Source organism: Entelurus aequoreus, linkage group LG12 (genome assembly GCF_033978785.1).
Source record: "Entelurus aequoreus isolate RoL-2023_Sb linkage group LG12, RoL_Eaeq_v1.1, whole genome shotgun sequence".
Lineage (NCBI taxonomy): Eukaryota > Metazoa > Chordata > Actinopteri > Syngnathiformes > Syngnathidae > Entelurus > Entelurus aequoreus.
The window spans coordinates 26416872-26434688 of record NC_084742.1 but is presented as its reverse complement, the minus strand read 5'-3'; the positions used below and the strand labels follow the sequence as shown (position 1 = coordinate 26434688).

Sequence of the window (17817 nt, the reverse complement as noted above, 5' to 3'; positions counted from 1 at the left end):
TTGTGAATGAGAAGGTGTGTCCAAACTTTTGGCCTGTACTGTACATGTACATATATTTGTGTGTGTGTGTGTATATATATATATATATATATATATATATATATATATATATATATATATATATATATTTTTTTTTTTTCCTTTCCAGGTGACTACCTCTTGAAGCTCCTTGAGAGAATGCCAAGAGTGTGCAAAGCAGTAATCAGAGCAAAGGGTGGCTATTTTGAAGAAACTAGAATATAAAACAAGTGTTCAGTTATTTCACCTTTTTTGTTAAGTACATAAACTCCACACGTGTTCATTCATAGTTTTGATGCCTTCAGTGACAATCTACAATGTAAATAGTCATGAAAATAAAGAAAACGCATTGAATGAGAAGGTGTGTCCAAACTTTTGGCCTGTACTGTATATATCTGTGTGTGTGTGGTCCTGAGTAGTCGTGAGTTAGTTCAATCCCGGCCTCTGGATCTTTCTGTGTGGAGTTTGCATGTTCTCCCCGTGACTGCGTGGGTTCCCTCCGGGTACTCTGGCTTCCTCCCACCTCCAAAGACATGCACCTGGGGATGGTTGATTGGCAACACTAAATTGGCCCTAGTGTGTGAATGTGAGTGTGAATGTTGTCTGTCTATCTGTGTTGGCCCTGTGATGAGGTGGCGACTTGTCCAGGGTGTACCCCGCCTTCCGCCCGATTGTAGCTGAGATAGGCTCCAGCGCCCCCCGCGACCCCGAAGGGAATAAGCAGTAGAAGATGGATGGATGTATATATATATATATATATATATATATATATATATATATATATATATATATATATATATATATATATATATATATATATACACACACAAATAGACGGATATTTGGGAAAATTAACAGATATTTGTAGAAAATGTTCAGTCCCATCACCGTAGTATCAAATCCATACCGATACTGCACATGGTATCGACCCTATTTATATTTGAACGTCTTTGCCCACATTAGAACACTCTGGAACCCCAAATATAAGGCGACAACTCTTTTTTCAGACATTTTATATGGAATAAATACTTAGCAGCTCTCTGTATACGAGTTTGTCACATTGTAATACTAAAAGATAAAACGATGATTTCCCCCCAGTTCGCTGATTTTAGGTGGGAGTGAGCGCTCATGTCACACAAGAGTTAAGCCTCAAGCCAGGCGAAGATGGCAGGGTTGTTGTTTAAGACCTCGTCGTGTAGTCGAACATTTTCAGCTATATGTGTGCGACCTCACTCGTCTCTTACGTGTACGTTTCGTGGCAGTGCTAATGAATGTGTTCATTTTATGTGTTTAACTTTCTTCGTCCTCCTTTTTACTTGCGTGTCCTCATTGCTACGTTAGCCCGAATGCTAACCGTTGACCTCGCTAGTTGTAGTGCACAATTTAATACAAACTTTTATACGCTTTTGCACTATCGTTACCTTAATTTGTATGTCCTTACACGTGAAAATATGCTATTGGGTACACAGTAAGAAATACTCTTGTAATTATTTTAGAAAAGGAATGCTGGAATATGCTGTTATGAATGTGTTAAGGTTTGAAATGTTGGTTAGATATAACCTAAACACCTTCATGTATTTATGAGTCCTGTCCTTGTGTCTCTCAGCTGAACTGATTGCAAACATGGACAAAAAAGCCACCTGGGATCGCTTCTATGCTGACAGCAGCAGCAGAACAAAGAAGTTCAAGAACTTTGAGTGGTTCTTCGGCTTTGACGCAGTCCGGAACCTCATCATGCCTTTACTACAGACCCAGTCCAGCACCGAGGCCTTTTTGCAAGTCCTGGATATGGGCTGTGGCACCTCCTCGTTGGGATCCTCCATTTACCAGCACTGTCCCGTTCCAGTGCGGGTCACGTGTGCTGATATTTCCCCCGTCGCTGTGCGGCTCATGCAGGAGCATGTGCTGGCTGAAGATGTCCAGTCTAGGAACTCCTCTTCACAGTTGGACTTTGTGGAGCTGGACTGCACACAGCTGCACCAACATTTTGGTTCCCGCACTGTGGACCTCATAGTAGACAAGGGCACCACGGATGCCCTACTGAGGTCAAAAGAGGGGCCAGGGAAGGCCGGCCTGGTGCTGAAGCAGTGTTTAGAGGTGCTGCGCCACTCAGGGTCTCTGCTCCAGTTCTCTGATGAGGACCCGGACGCTAGGCTGCTGTGGCTGGAGACGGAAGCACGGGAGATAGCGGCAGAGGTTTGTGTGCAGGAAGTAGGGGAGAAGAGGGGAGTGTGTTACTACTGCTACCAAGTGACCCCTCGCCTGAATGTGCAGCAATGACTTTGGACAATGGAAATATTTCATATAAAGAACATAGTTTGTCTATTTTGGAACGTCAGTTTCTGTGGGAGAGTCACAAAAGGCTTAGCACCATTTCAATTCCCTGTACCCTACGTCGCCGCCCCAAACACACACACTTGGTATGCTTACATGCACCAATATTAAAAAAGCACATCCTAATTATGTTTTTGACTTTTTAAAAATGGGATTAATAACTTTAACTAACCCCCCCAATCTAGTTTATTTTATTTATTTTTTTACCCCCCACAAAAAAGTTCCAACAAATTCAATATAAAGTGCCCAGAATATAAATTCCTGTCATTATTCACTTAAATATAATTAGAAAATATGTCAAGTTTACTTAAGTGTATAAAGTAAACATTGTTTGATTCACGGAAAATTATCATTGTTGGGTAATACGAATCATAATAAGACATTATTATCCATCCATCCATTTTCTACCGCTTGTCGCGGGGGGTCCTGGAGCCTATCTCAGCTGCATTCTGGCAGAAGGCGGGGTACACCCTGGACAAGTCGCCACCTCATCGCAGGGCCAACACAGATAGACAGACAACATTCACACTCACATTCACACACGAGGGCCAATTTAGCATTGCCAATCAACCTATCCCCAGGTGCATGTCTTTGGAGGTGGGAGGAAGCCGGAGTACCCGGAGGGAACCCACGCAGTCATGGGGATAACATGCAAACTCCACACAGAAAGATCTTAGTATGATTGTTATCATTAGTTGCCTGCTCAGTGGCTTTGTGGTTAGAGTGTCTGCCCTGAGATCGGGAGGTTGTGAGTTCAAACCCCAGCCGAGTCATACCAAAGACTATAAAAATGGGACCCATTACCTTCTTGCCTAGCACTCAGCATCAAGGGTTGGAATTGGGGGTTAAATAACCAAAATGATTCCCGCGCACGGCCACCGCTGCTGCTCACTGCTCCCCTCAAATACAGTCAAATGCAGAGGGTAACTTCACCACACCTAGTGTGGGTGGTACTTTAACTTTTTAACTTTAGTTCATCTCTTTCAGGTTAAGCCTCTCTGTATCTTTAAAACCAATTGACACCTCTAGTCCTAACTTTTTTTGAGTTGAGTTTAATTTCGAACATGTACTCCTGCTTCTTCCCACCTCCAAAGACATGCACCTGGGGATAGGTTGATTGGCAACACTAAATTGGCCCTAGTGTGTGAATGTGAGTGTGAATGTTGTCTGTCTATCTGTGTTGGCCCTGCGATGAGGTGGTGACTTGTCCAGGGTGTACCCCGCCTTCTGCCCGAAAGCATAGGCTCCAGCACCCCCCGCGACCCCGAACGGGACAAGCGGTAGAAAATGGATGGACGGATATGTGTACAATTGAAATACATGACATATTACACATACTTTAATTTCTCATTACATCATGTCACTTTGATCATTGGTCTTTGAATGCACCACAGTTGCATGCAATGAGATGCAAAAGTGAAACTTAGACAAAACTTTCTCCAATGTTGCCAAATAGAATTACTATATTTTTCCCTAATCTATCACCTACATGTTGTAACAACATGTTGGTGATGGGAACAGCTGCGTTTTGAGGGCGCAGCACTGCAGCGACCAGGGCTTGTGCTTGTTGCTTTTACGTGTTTTTTTAAGTGTGTTTTTTAAGTGTTCGTACCATCATGTTCGTTTTGTTTATTCGTTTTTAAAAACATGCTTTGGTGCTTGTGACTTTACGTGAAACTGATCACGGCATTAATTGACATTCGACATACAAAGAACTCGGCCGTCTGAACTACCAATTGTTTGTAGCACGAGCCCTAACAATGGAAGCAAGTTTTTATATCGTACTGCTGATCCTCTTTTTTATCAGCGAACGCGTAATTTTTTGTCTTGCAACGAACGTGCAATGGGAACATGGATGTCGCGTCTACTCCAGAGATGCCTTACTGTCCCTCCGACCCACACTACGCCAATCCACACCACCAGAACATCTACCGGCAGTCATCCGAGCGACACACACCGGCACACGGCCACAACGCAAGCGAGGCAGACGGGGAGGTGTCCGAGAACGCCTCCGCCGGCGAATCAACAGACCACCGCTGCCGTCAATAATACTCAGCAACGTGCGATCGCTGGCACCAAAGCTGGATGAGCTTCGGGTCAACCTAAAGAGCTGCTTTGAATACCGGGAAACCAACATCATGGTGTTCACCGAGACGTGGCTTCACCAAGGCGTCCCGGATTCTCTGCTTGACCTGGATGGATTCTCACTCGTACGAGCTGACCGCTCTGACGCTTCCGGGAAGAGAAAAGGGGGCGGAGTCGGCGTGTACGTGAGTGACAAGTGGTGTAAACAGCTCACTGTGAAAAAAACCATATGCAGCCCCGACGTAGAACTGCTGTGTTTATCAATGAGACCTTACTACCTGCCTAGGGAGTTTGGCAACATCATCATAGCCGCTGTTTATGTCCCACCCAGCGGCAATGCAGGCAGAGCTGCTGTGAGCATAGCAGAGTGCGCACATGAACAGCTGCAGCGCACACCCGGAGCTCCTGTTTTCTTTATGGGTGACTTTAACCATTGTAAACTGGAGACTGCCTTGCCGGGCTTTGAACAATTTGTAAAATGTGACACAAGAAATGACAAGATTCTAGATAAATGCTATGGCAATATAAAGGGGGGATATTCAGCAAAACCAAAGCCCCCCCTTTCCAACTCGGATCACAACACCATACATCTAATACCCACATATAAATCTGTTTTTAAATCAATTAAACCTGAGCATAAGACAATTAATGTGTGGTCAGACGATGCTATTGAGACACTGAAGGGGTGTTTCATGTGCACAGACTGGTCCCTGTTCCATGCACTAGGACTAGATGAGGCTACAGTAACTATAACGGACTACATTGAGTTTTGTGTTGGCAATGTGGTACCCAAGAAAAACATTGTAGTATATCCCAATAACAAACCCTATGTAACAAAAGAAATAAAAGACTGCATAAATAGGAAAAAGCAGGCCTTTAGAAGTAAAGACAGAGCAGGACTGTCAGTTGTCCAAAAAGAACTCAAACAACTTCTCACTAATGCAAGAGAACAACATAGGCTAACAATGGAACATCATCTCCAAATGTCAAATACAAAAAAACTTTGGGACACAATGAAATCAGTCACTAATATGAACCCTGCAAAGAAACAAATCATCACCCTGGATGAGCAGCAAAAATCAAATGAGCTAAATGACTTTTATTTGAGATTCGACCATCAAAACTTCTCTCAGGAGTGTGACAGTGTTTTGCAGTCCCTGCCAGACACTGATGACACCTGCTGCCTGGAAGTCCACCCGACCAGCATTCGCCGTCTCTTTAGTAGAGTACGTACAGGCAAGGCCGCAGGCCCTGACGGCCTCCCAGCTTTTTTGCTCAAAAGCTGTGCAGAGGAACTAACTACAGCATGGTGTCCAATATTCCAACAGTCACTTAACACTCACACTGTTCCAGCTCTGTGGAAGAAGTCAATTATAACTCCAGTGCCTAAAAAGCCCTGTGTCACAGTAAACAACGACTTTCGTCCCGTAGCTCTCACTTCGATTGTTATGAAATGTTTTGAAAAATTTGTTGTGTCACTGCTCATGAAGGATGTCAAGCCAAAGTTAGATGTGTACCAGTTTGCGTACAAGCAGGAATGCAGTACTGATGATGCAATCCTTTGCACCTTGCACTTAATCTCCAAGCACCTTGAGAACACAAAAGCTTATGCTAGAATTTTATTTGTTGATTTTAGCTCAGCTTTTAATACAGTGCAAATTCACATACTCTTGGAGAAGCTCAAAGACATGGGTGTAAACTCCACCTTGATCAAATGGTTCCACTCTTTTTTAACAAACAGAACACAGCAAGTGAAGGTCAACAGAACACTGTCAGACACCAAACACTGCAACACAGGCGTCCCACAGGGTTGTGTTGTATCACCAACACTGTTTACATTGTACACCAATGATTGTAGGACTGTGCACCCTAACAATTATATGGTGAAATTTGCGGACGATACCGTGCTCCTAAGCCTTCTACACAAGGATACGGACCCCTCTGTGTACCAAGACGAGATAGACCTATTTATTAGGTGGTGTGATACCAACTATCTTATTTTAAATGTGACCAAGACACAGGAAATGGTTTTGGATCCGAGGAAAGTGACTGACCATAAGCCAGTGGTCATCAAAAATCAGGAAATCACCCAGGTATCCTCATATAAATATTTAGGGATTCATATTGATAATCTTCTCTGCTGGAAGACACATATTGACAAACTGTGCAATAGACTGCAACAGAGGCTATATTTTTTGCGAAGATTAAGATTGTACGGCGTAAGCACCCACATCATGATGATTTTCTACCGTGCCATTGTAGAGAGCATCATTAGATACGGGATCACCTCATGGTTTGGCAACCTAACCATTAAGTTAAAAAGCAAACTGGCCGGCATGCATAAAACGGCAATGAAAATCGTAGGGAGGAAAGAATATGAGCCTATACAGAGCATCTATGAGCAGGCAGTTAGGAAAAAAGCGGAGAAAATTATTTCCAACTCACAACACCCACTCTTCCCTGAATATAGAACCCTGCCATCAGGGAGAAGACTCCGGGTCCCACTATGCAAATCGAACCGCCTTAAATTATCATTTGTCCCAGCCTCCATTAAGCTGACCAACAAGGTGCAATAGAATGTTAATACATAGGTTAGCACTTTTTTTTTTTTTTTTTTTTTTTTTTTTTTTTTTTTTTTTTTTTTAGCACATAGCACTTTAGAACTAAGCACTTTAGCACAAAGCACTTTATCTATGAGCTCTAGTGCAATGCACACTGGCACTTTATCTTTATCTCCATACTGTAGATTTTATGCCTACATCAAAGTGCCATCTATGTCTATCAAGCTCCATGTTCTGATGTTTAAATGTTAGTTGTCTGGTTGTAGTTGTGTCTGCGCTTGTGTTTTTGTTCTGTTGTTTTTGTGTATGTTAAGAAAGCAATGATGCACTGTGCCCAAGACAAATTTCCCCGCGGGGACAATAAAGTTGAACCTTGAACCTTGAACCTTGAACCTTGATGTGTGCGAATGCATAAAAGTGAGCTTTGATGACTTTATGATGTATGTGTTAAGTGAAGTGTTTGAAATAGGTTTAATTCTACCCAGGTGGAATAAACTTAAGTGTTTAATTTATAGTTCAATACAAAGGTTATATTTATTTTATCTTAACATTTAAGGCGTTGCTTTTTTATTACTTGCATATTTATATGACAGAAAAACATCTTCAACATTTATGAAAACCCAGACCCCCCATTCCATTATTAAAGGTGCTTTTAATCCATTCACAGCGTCAGTTTTTGAGTAGTGCGCCCTCTGGTGGATACAGGCTGTGCCAAATAATTTTGCTTCGTTTTGATGTCCATTTATTGAGTTTAAAAAAAAAAAATGCTAAAGTTGATAAAAAAAATGAAATGTCAACGCCGATGAGGTCTACAACAACATTGTACTAAAGCCTTTTAGCTAATGTGAACAAAGATCTCAGCATGACTGAAGTGTGACTTATTGCCAGCCCCCAGCAGGGACAAGACAATAAAACAAGGTTGAGAACTTGTTGAATTAGGTCCTGACGTTGAGCAACTCAAACATAACAATGAAACAACATACGTTTTGACAACGTTTATTCAATGTCAGGTTGTGATGTTGATTTGACCTATGAAATTTGGTAATTTCCCAACCAACAAAGTTTTTTACCACAAGATGATGATTATCCATTGTTCGTCGAATAGTAATTGACTTATTGTAGTGGATTTAGGTTGAAAACATGCGCTTATTTCTACTGGAATAAGCTGAAGAAGTCGACTGGCTCCTCGTGTGACGCGTCCTGGCAGAAGGCTGGTGGGTTGAGCTGACTTGGGTCCGAAATGCCAATGATGTTGTTGAAGAAACTGCAAAGAAAAGAAAGATGCAGATATTCATTGTCACATGAATACCTCCTATCAGCCAAATGTAAACAATTTCATTGTCGTTAGAGCTCACTTACCTTGTCACCATCCAGCCAAAAGGCTGAGTTTGGTAGGACACGGAGATAGGGATGCATCCAAATTCTGTGACTGTGGTCAGGTACCGTCCTGCAGAGTTAAGGTGCATGTGAACACACATGCTGACACAAATATTGATCAACTGACTTTGCTCTCGCACTCTCACCTCCAGTCTTAGGAATGATGCCCATCCACGTGTTGACAAGTAGCCCTTGACCCGGGCCTGAAGAACTTCCCACAACAGCCTGGCCCAAAAGAGTGGCGTTGCTCGGGATCGCCATCGGATGGAAGTCCACTTTCAGGGGCCTCTTTTTGCATGTGTGGTCATGATTGTTGATCTCATACATGGCTGCCTGCAAGGTACATTAGTTGTTTTTACTCCCCTTTTCTTCTGAGATCATTCTGGCACACCTTGATTTGTTAACTAACAAGCAAGGTACATAAATCACATTACAAAAACTATGTAACGCCCCTAAAAAGAAGAGGACTTAATGGGGTGCCTGAAAGACCGCCTCAGTTATGTAAATCACAAGTTTGGACCCCAGTGTCTATTTTTGTGAGCCGGGTTAAAATGTCAATAAATGATCTGCCCATGTGTTTGCAGTGGTCCAAGTTCTTCTACAAAAGGAGAACTACTGTTTAAAATGTTTTTTTTCCACAAGTTTTGAACTGAACTTAATGCTGTCATTCCCAGGGCGGTTTTGCAGCAGCACACACAAAAAGCTTGCAATATATTATCTGTTATACAAATTATAATTAAACCTTTTCAAAAAAGTTTCTCTTGGCTGCTAAATAAAACGTATTTTTATTAAAATGTATTAAAAAATAATGGAATTGAGTCTTGAAAATTTTGATTTGATTGTAATAATCGGAATAAATAAGCATTTCGAAGCTGAATAGATTTTTTTCTGCACTCCTAACAGTCATGCTACGTGATTTAAAGATGATTGAGCACCTCTCTGAAGAGAAGAAGACCATCATAGGTGAAGGAGTGATTCTGGTAATACCCCATCTCATGGAGCCGGAACCTTTGTCCCACAGCGTCGTACAGGTAGCGAATGGAAGCCCACAACTTTTCATTCTGTGTGGACTGCACCAACACAATGTTTTAGTGAGCTCATTGACTGTCATTGTGTTCAGGCCTTGCTAGAAATACTTACCACCATCATACGGCCACTCAAAAGAGCAGGGCTTGCTGTTCGGCAGAAGCAAAGCAGAGTTTAGCAAATCAGTAAAAAAGGAGTAAGGGGAAGACGAAATGCAAGGAATCATATACTTACTGCATGGGCGAGGCGTTTGAGCTAGGGACGTCGCCAGGAAGCAAGCAAACGCAACAAAAACTTTCATGTTTGTTCCTCACAAAGCTTTCACACCAGTGAGTGAGGGCGGAGGACTCACTTCCTTATAAACACCAGCACGCTCACACTGGGATAAAGTTCAGCCTCTTTTTTTAATGGCCTCTTGCACCATGTGATAGTTGTCTAAGCATTGGGTGCCACAATAAAAAACAAGGAGAAACATCCAACCCATCAAGGGGGGGGGGGGGTTGGCTTCAAAGGTCTTTTGGTCATGTGAAGCTAATAAAGCACGAAGTTGCAACAAACCTCAACAATCACAGTCATGATGTGGACACCTGTCATGCACACATTTTTAAAGGCCTACTGAAACCCACTACTACCGACCACGCAGTCTAATAGTTTATACATCAATGATGAAATCTTAACATTGCAACACATGCCAATACGGCCGGGTTAACTTATAAAGTGCAATTTTAAATTTCCCGCTAAACTTCCGGTTGAAAATGTCTATGTATGATGACGTATGCGTGTGACGTCAATCGTTGAAACGGAAGTATGCGGACACATTGAAACCTATACAAAAACTGTTTTCATCTCAAAATTCCACAGTATTCTGGACATCTGTGTTGGTGAATCTTTTGCAATTTGTTTAATGAACAATGAAGACTGCAAAGAAGAAAGTTGTAGGTGGGATCGGTGCATTAGCGGAGGACTACAGCAACACAACCAGGAGGACTTTGAGATGGATAGCAGATGCGCTAGCCGCCGACCTCACCTTGACTTCCTCCGTCTCAGGGCCGCCGACCGCATCTGTGATCGGGTGAAGTCCTTCGTCGCACCGTCGATCGCTGGAACGCAGGTGAGCACGGGTGTTGATGAGCAGATGAGGGCTTGCTGGCGTAGTTGGATAGCTAATGTTTTTAGCATAGCTCTGTGAAGTCCGGTTGCTAAGTTAGCTTCAATGGCGTCGTTAGCAACAGCATTGTTAACCTTCACCAGGCTGGAAAGCATTAACTGTGTAGTTACAGGTCCATGGTTTAATAGTATTGTTGATTTTATATCTATCCTTCCAGTCAGGGGTTTATTTATTTTGTTTCTATATGCAGTTAAGCACAATGCTATCACTTTAGCTCCGTAGCTAAAGTGTTTCGCCGATGTATTGTCGTGGAGATAAAAGTCACTGTGAATGTCCATTTCGCGTTCTCGACTCTCATTTTCAAGAGGATATAGTATCCGAGGTGGTTTAAAACACAAATCCGTGATCCACAATACAAAAAGGAGAGAGTGTGGAATCCAATGAGCCAGCTTGTACCTAAGTTACGGTCAGAGCGAAAAAAGATATGTCTTGCACTGCATTCTAGTCCTTCACTCTAATGTTCCTCATCAACGAATCTTTCATCCTCGCTCAAATTAATGGGGTAATCGTCGCTTTCTCGGTCAGAATCGCTCTAGCTGCATTGAAAACAGTGGGGAAATGTGAGGAGCCTTTCAACCGTTGACGTCACGCTACTTCCGGTACAGGCAAGGCTTTTTTTTATCAGCGACCAAAAGTTGCAACTTTATCGTCGATGTTTACTAAATCCTTTCAGCAAAAATATGGCAATATCGCAAAATGATCAAGTATGACACATAGAATGGATCTGCTATCCCCGTTTAAATAAATAAAAAATAATTTCAGTAGGCCTTTAACAACAACTATACACATATATTTATTTATTTAATCCTAATCCATTTTGAAACAGTTGAGGAACAACACCTGGTCTTGTTTCTATTTGATTGGTTATGAAAACAATCACATGATCCGCAGGAGGTTTGGCAGAATTACCTTGAAGTCATCACAGATAAAGAAATCACCTGACTAGCGTGTGTTGTGTATGTCATTCGCAGAATATGCATGTCACGCCTTCTTTTGTCAGTCACAAAAATAGATGGTGTCAGGTGACTTCAGCACAGTCAAAACCGGTCAGACTACAATCCACTCGTATTTCTGCCTGTGCAAATAAATAATTTCCATTGTCAAATTTAGTCATAAATAACATAACACAAACAGACATGGCATAAACATACACATAAAACCCCCAAATAAAGTGCATGACTATTGATCATAATTTCAAACAACCTGACATTGGATTAATTTGTTATTTCTATTATTACCAAGATGAATTATTCGGTGTGGTTATTGATTGCAACACGGAGCAAAAGCACAATAAATATTTACTGTAAATGCTCCAAACGGTGAAGAGGATGGGATGTTGCTATGGAGGCAGGCTGGTTCTTCCTAAATTTGATCAGTAAATATAAGAAATTATTTTTGTAACTTTTTTAATTATTTAGAGCGCATTAGAAAGTGGACAGAAAACATACCTCTAAAGCAGTGGTTCTTGAACTTTTTTCAGCAATTACCACCTCAGAAAACACTTGGCTCTCCAAGTACCACCATAATGACCAACAATAAAATACTGTAGCGTAGTACGCTTAAGTATTCATTAAAAAAACAAGACAGAGGTTTTATTTAGCCGGTATATTTAATATTTTTGCACAGACATCACCAAAAATGATACTCCATCTCCAATACATAATTACAGACTTCTTTGGCGTACCACTAGATGAAACCGGCATACCACAGTTTGGCAATCACTCTGGGATAGGCTCCAGCACCCCCGTGACCCCGGGATGGATGGATGTTTTATATCATTATACTGGTGAGTTCATTGTACAACTTGTTGTGTGTATATATATATATAAATATATACTGTATATATATATATATATATATATATATATATATATATATATATATATATATATATATATATATATATAACATGAGTTTTACACCAACAGCTGAGTAGCAACATTTAAAAGCAGTTATTTGCTTATGTAGACCCACCACCTGTCACTGATAGGAGACTTTTGAATACATTTATTATTTAATGCACACGTTTAACTGTCACTGTTGAGGCACTGGTTGCAGGTTGAGCAGCTGGCACACACTGTTGCACTCTGGTCCGTGTTGTAGCCGCAGGAAAGAAGTGATGCCACTGTGGGCGTGGTTGGATGGGCCTCGGGAGGTTCTGGTGGAGTGGATCTGTGGGTCAGTAAGATAAGTCAGCCCTTTACCGTTGGCGGTCACCCACCCTGTGAGGATATGAAATTCAACTCAAATTAATGTCATATTAATGTGGAAACATTGTCAGCGCAAATGTTCTGCTATCACACCTTGCAAGTCCACCACGACTTCCTGGCAGTTGGAGTGAAGGTAGGTGAAATGTCCAAAAGCAAGGCCATAATTCGTCGCCAGGAGCTTATCGTTCTTCTTTTGCAAGTTGTTGGTGAGTTTGACAAACTTGCCAGGCATGTAAGGCTCCACCGTGATGCAGCCCGCTATCTCATCTCCTTCCAAAATCTGTTCACCAGCGCAGGAGAGAAAAAATAGTTCAGTGTCAAAACGAGCAAAAATACTGTTGCTAAATGGCATAGAACCTCAAAGCATCTGAGTTCTTGGTATGATTTGGCCTTACCAACAGCGCCTCTGATGGCAGAAAGAACATCTGGGCCATGACCTCCTTGTCGTAGAGGCGCTTGTTGAACTCCGTCACGTAATACTGGGCCGTCATCTGTCTCTCCACGTCTCTAAGGTGAAACTGGATCTGCTTCGGCTTAAGGTAATCCTTCCCAATGTAACTGTGGATTGGCACAAAGTCAGAAGTCCTCACTCTCTGGTTTGTATAAGGTCTAAAGCAGGTCTATTCAAATGGTGGCCCGCGGGTCAAATCTGGCTCGGGAATGACACCATATTCTGAGTTTAGTTTAAAATAAGGGAGAGACTAAAATTTTTCCGACAAATTCCTAAAAACTTCCTAAAAGCTCTCCTGTTGTATTGAGGAAGTTGGACCAATGTAAACACATGGGTAGATCCTTGCATTGACATTTTAACCTCCTGAATAACCTGAAGTGAACACTTGTATTTTGCATAACACAGCTATTTTTTCTGAACTGTGTAAATTTGACAAAATAAATACACACAAAACTTATGTTTAGTGGAGTAGATGCTGGGTCATTAAATAAAAATAACAGCGGTCCTTAGCTTACTAGGAATTTGCCCCGTCAGTCTACCCCGGTGCAGCTGTGGCTACAAATGTAACTTACCACCATCACGGTGTGAATGTGGACTGAATGGGTTCTCATTCTCAGTTCTCTTTGAAGTGCTTTGAGTGTCTAAAAGCGCTATATAAATCTAACTCATTATTATTATTATTCTTATTAAAAACAATTTAGTTAAATAGCCCTGGTCCAGAGCTTTTGATGTCTGGGCACCTGCTTAGCCTCTCCTCCTGGTGCAAGAACTGGACGCAGATGGCGGTTCTCTGAGTTCCGTTCAAATTCATTGACTGGCCAATGTATACACAGGTCTCCCTCGCTGTCCACAGTCCTGTTGTTTTGGAGAACTTCAAATGAAGAGCATCTGGTAGCGACAATGTAGAGGTAGTCAAAATAATGTACAATGGCTCAGTGGACTTAGAAGGTGTGAACTTACTGTGGGCCGTGCTGTATCTGTCCAGTTTGAACTTCCTCTTGTCGCTTTGCAATCTACTCAGCAGACACTCATGGCAAACCCCAGCCAGGAGGCTGTGGTAGTCGTACTGAGACAAGGAATACTTGCCTTCTGGAGCAACGCAAGTAAAGGTGTTTTGCTTCAGGCAGCTGTGGCACCAAGGGTTCAAACTTTCAAAGCCAAACACAAACTCCTCTGGTGTCCCATGTAAGTCTTCTGTGGAGGGTTCAGTGCTGCTACACACTTCTGAATTTGCTACATTTGGGATTTCCAGACATTTGGGCATACCCATATATTCCAAATCAGGAGCAGGGTCATGCTCCAAATCACTGTTATCGAAATCTTGTGTTCTCAGGAGAACGAAGCTTCCACTGGATTTTGATAATTTACTGCTTTGGCTGGTGCTTGCTGCACTCCGGGATCTTGGACTTGCTGAGATGTTTTCCCATGACGACTTGGAACCAAAACTGTTGCTCAGAGAGCTTAGTTCAAACTGGAGTAAGGACAGCAGCGCTTCATCTGCTGGCTCACGGTCATCATCGGGGACATCAGAGTCAACTGTCGGTATATCAGCTTGTAAAAATTCAAACCCGTCAGAACCACGACTTGAGTTTAGGGAGGCGGTAGGTCTTCCCAATCTCGGCAAAGTAGGATAGCCAATGTTATTGGGTCCAGCTGCGGCCCTTCCTGAGTAGGTACCAATACTTGTCAAGGAGAGCTTCTTCCATGAAGAGCTGAGGTCATCTACGCTTCCACTCTCAGGTGGTCGAGGAGCATCTTCTTTTGAAGGCTTGCAGGCCTCTGTCATGCATTCATTGTTGAGTGCATCTACAGTTGTCTCTAGCGCAGACATGCACATCCCTGTTCCATCCACTTCCTCTTTCCCGAAGTTACACTTGGTTTCGATTGTCTCGCACAGTGACACGTGATACTTGTGAAATCTCTGCAACAGCTCAAAGAAGGCTTCCAAAGTGAAACCAACCAATGTGTCACTGATGTTTCTGTAGCTGTTGGGTATGAAAGAGCGGCTGTCAGAATTGAGGAAAGGTTCAACTTGAAACCCTTGTTTGACTTGAGCGATCAGGCGCATGATTTCAGCATAGAAGCCGCTTCTGTCCTGGGCATCAGTGTGGCAGTAGTGGTAAAAATGAGCCAAAGCCACTTGGCAGGCTTGGGATGCCTGCTTCACGACCTCTGAGGGCCCGCTGAGCCATTTGTGAGTGACGACTAGCGAATAAGCAGCCTTAATGAAGGTGTGGAGCTCCTGCTTGCTGGTGACCGCAGTACCATCTGTTTTTGTGAGGAGACCGATCTCAAATGCCTCTTTGGCCTGCAGGAGGAAGTGTTCTCTCTCTGTGGGGGGACACGCCGCAGAGAAACTGTACGACAACAAACAGGTGCCTTGCGTTGTCTGTAACAGAAATGGTACTTAACTTTAATCGCTAGAACCCACAACCCGTGTTACACCTGCATAGTCTAAGGCGGTAAAACATACCACATTGGTCAGCACATAGAGCGACGTGTACTGGCTGTATACCACCGCCATTTTGGCTGCCTCGGCTGCTGACAGGAGACGATGGCTTGCATCGCCAAGTAGAGACTGCACATGGAATTAATAAATAAACTCAGACGACAAAACGCAATTGATTGCGTGTGACTCACTAAGTCATTGTGTCGGTTGGCCTTGAAAGCAGTGAAGTCCTCATCACTCATGGACACCAGAATGTTCGAGAGGATGCCGAGCGAGGTCCCGATGCCCTGTGAGGTCGACAAAGTGAAGACATTATTAATATGGATGTGCAAATGTGTCTTATAAAGTTGTCAAATGGAGCACTGTGACCTTCTTATCCGGCTGAGGGAGAGCGTAGTAACCGACCAGAGAAGCCCAGACGAGCAGGGCGGCCTCCAGCCACAGGCCTGTAACCATATTACATTGCTGTCAAAACAACATCGTTTGGAGGGCGCGGGGAGAAAAAAAAAGTCTGACCGAGCTTTTGCAAAACCATCCCGCGCACCTGCAGACTAACGGCCTGTACCAGAGCACGGTCGCTTTGAGTGCGGTAAATCCAGCATCCTGTTGATTGGAAAAAAAATCAGTTTGTAGCATTGTGAAGACTTAATGGCTGTTTTACCTGTGGCTCCACTGTTGATGATAAGATGGCTCAATATGGATTCAGCCTTCTGTAGTTTGCCTGATGAAGGACAAATGGTGATTCTGTAACTCATAACGTCCAACAAATCCATTAAAGGGGCTCTTATACCTGAGTTGAGGTAGACCCGCGCCCGCCGTATGACCAGCTGAGGGGCCACGGGGGCGTCTGGGTAGCGTTTGTGAAGCAGCTTGGTGATTTCCAACAATCGGTCGGACTCATCGGTCCAGTAGAAGAAGCGGTCAACCAGAAAAATCACAGCGAGCGCCGCGTGTGCCTCCTTTGCCACAATGGAGGCCTGGAGGAGGTTCTGGCAAAACAGCAAACATGTGAAATGTAGCAACACAACAAAGTTGACACCACAGACGACTTGAACAGTGTTGCACCAGAAGCTGAGATAGATGCTGGCTGATGAGGTCACTAAGATTGGTCTTGTCGTCGGCACCGATGGACTGCTTGTACTGCCACTTCTCAGGGACAAAGGGCCACATCATCTCCATGGCCTCCTGCAGTAGAGAGGCCAACTCGGCACACAGCGAGTCTGCAATTAAGCATGAAAAAATCTAATCTAATCTGGTTGATTTTTGCGCTTTGCTGTTTTCGAAAACATCCAATCACAGCTGCAATGCAGCTTTGGTGCAACAGCGCTATCCTGTGTCTGACCTCTCAAGCCGCAGTAGTTCTGCCTGTCAGTGGAGGGTTCTGCTCTTGCTGACCTGAGGCACTCCTCCAGCAACACCTGCACTTCCGGGCCGGCCATTCTGGGGCACATAAATAATAAACAATATAAATTATGACTACATTGCTGTTCAAATATAGAGCTAGGATCTTTGACAGTCACTCTCGCAACTCTGACAAAAAGAGGATATTTGACGAATATAAACATATTGCTTCTGTTTATGATTTATAAGCGTTCTATAAGTTGTTTAGAAGTGTTTGCCGCACCTACCTTACAGTTGGTTTCGAGTTTGGTTTCAGTTTTAGTTCAACGGGGAGGATTTCGCAATGATGCATTCACGGCAATGAAAAAAGTTCGCCACTCTCGAGGGACGTTCAGGGCAAAACAAGAAGTTGGAATTTGGCGCAATGAGCTCCTCGGTGAACAATTGTTTTGAACTGAATCATGACGATGACGCATTAAAAGATGAGAATATGGTCATTTTGCTGCAAAATGTGCGGCAAAAGCGCTGGCTTTGGCGCGTCGCCGTGACGCAACGAGCAGGCGGGACTGTGGGCTGCACAGCTGGAGGAGAGAAGCTGGCATGCAGCATACCCTCCAACACGCATTGTAGTGATAAGTGCTTATTTAAATTCACGGATTGTAAACATGCAGTGAAAAACACACCGCCGACTTCTCAATATTTTATGAGCACATTTTACTGCAAGACTGTTTTTTTTGCTCTTTGGAGCTTTTTATTTTTTTTATTTTTTTAACGATGCCACCACTTTAATGCCCTTG

The 17817-nt window shown here is 43.1% G+C and overlaps 4 protein-coding genes across 6 annotated transcripts in view; 2 read left to right on the top strand and 2 right to left on the bottom strand.

Annotated features, from left to right (window-relative positions):
* Positions 1-1031: 1031 nt before the first annotated feature.
* Positions 1032-2800, top strand: cskmt (citrate synthase lysine methyltransferase). The gene is made up of 2 exons (XM_062066885.1): positions 1032-1264; positions 1625-2800. The coding sequence occupies exons 1-2, from the start codon at positions 1183-1185 to the stop codon at positions 2296-2298; spliced, it is 756 nt and encodes a 251-aa protein (XP_061922869.1). The 5' UTR covers positions 1032-1182; the 3' UTR covers positions 2299-2800.
* Positions 2801-7809: 5009 nt separating this feature from the next.
* epdl1 (ependymin-like 1) lies at positions 7810-9837 on the bottom strand. Its single transcript, XM_062065351.1, has 6 exons — positions 9636-9837; positions 9516-9550; positions 9311-9445; positions 8522-8708; positions 8358-8445; positions 7810-8262 (listed from the first exon to the last, which is right to left on the bottom strand). Exons 1-6 carry the CDS (start codon positions 9700-9702, stop codon positions 8151-8153), a joined length of 624 nt encoding a protein of 207 aa, XP_061921335.1. The 5' UTR covers positions 9703-9837; the 3' UTR covers positions 7810-8150.
* Positions 9838-12260: 2423 nt separating this feature from the next.
* The window catches only part of LOC133661831 (RAS guanyl-releasing protein 2-like), a 62249-nt gene continuing 56692 nt past the window's right edge, over positions 12261-17817 (top strand). Inside the window, exon 1 of one of the 2 annotated variants that reach the window (XM_062065350.1) lies at positions 12261-12355. In XM_062065350.1, coding sequence (XP_061921334.1) covers positions 12331-12355 — 25 coding nt within the window. In that variant the 5' untranslated portion in view covers positions 12261-12330. The remainder of the gene's footprint in view (positions 12356-17817) is intronic. The other variant, XM_062065349.1, reaches the window with a different exon arrangement.
* On the bottom strand, positions 12466-17574 carry alpk1 (alpha-kinase 1). Of its 2 annotated transcripts, none has more exons than XM_062065348.1 (14): positions 17308-17574; positions 17022-17119; positions 16745-16899; positions 16470-16668; positions 16341-16400; positions 16196-16282; positions 16049-16125; positions 15871-15966; positions 15704-15808; positions 14191-15619; positions 13971-14118; positions 13175-13337; positions 12873-13059; positions 12466-12741 (listed from the first exon to the last, which is right to left on the bottom strand). In XM_062065348.1, the coding sequence occupies exons 1-14, from the start codon at positions 17370-17372 to the stop codon at positions 12584-12586; spliced, it is 3027 nt and encodes a 1008-aa protein (XP_061921332.1). In that variant the 5' UTR covers positions 17373-17574; the 3' UTR covers positions 12466-12583. The 2 variants fall into 2 exon arrangements, with proteins under 2 accessions (XP_061921332.1, XP_061921331.1); XM_062065347.1 differs by having other exon boundaries at positions 12466-12791; positions 17308-17571.

What these genes read in the sequence shown, in the direction of transcription:
- cskmt (XM_062066885.1), top strand. Translation starts at nt 1,183, where the DNA reads ATGGCAGGGTTGTTGTTTAAGACCTCGTCGTGTAGTCGAACATTTTCA. An exon ending in ACCTCACTCGTCTCTTACGT is followed by an intron (nt 1,265 to 1,624) that starts GTACGTTTCGTG and finishes TGTGTCTCTCAG; the next exon opens with CTGAACTGATTGCAAACATG.
- alpk1 (XM_062065347.1), bottom strand. Translation starts at nt 17,372, where the DNA reads ATGCATCATTGCGAAATCCTCCCCGTTGAACTAAAACTGAAACCAAAC. An exon ending in GCGGGTCTACCTCAACTCAG is followed by an intron (nt 16,401 to 16,469) that starts GTATAAGAGCCC and finishes GTCCTTCATCAG; the next exon opens with GCAAACTACAGAAGGCTGAA. An exon ending in TCCCTCAGCCGGATAAGAAG is followed by an intron (nt 15,967 to 16,048) that starts GTCACAGTGCTC and finishes TCGACCTCACAG; the next exon opens with GGCATCGGGACCTCGCTCGG.
- epdl1 (XM_062065351.1), bottom strand. Translation starts at nt 9,702, where the DNA reads ATGAAAGTTTTTGTTGCGTTTGCTTGCTTCCTGGCGACGTCCCTAGCT. An exon ending in TGAGTGGCCGTATGATGGTG is followed by an intron (nt 9,446 to 9,515) that starts GTAAGTATTTCT and finishes GTGTTGGTGCAG; the next exon opens with TCCACACAGAATGAAAAGTT. An exon ending in CATCATTCCTAAGACTGGAG is followed by an intron (nt 8,446 to 8,521) that starts GTGAGAGTGCGA and finishes TTAACTCTGCAG; the next exon opens with GACGGTACCTGACCACAGTC.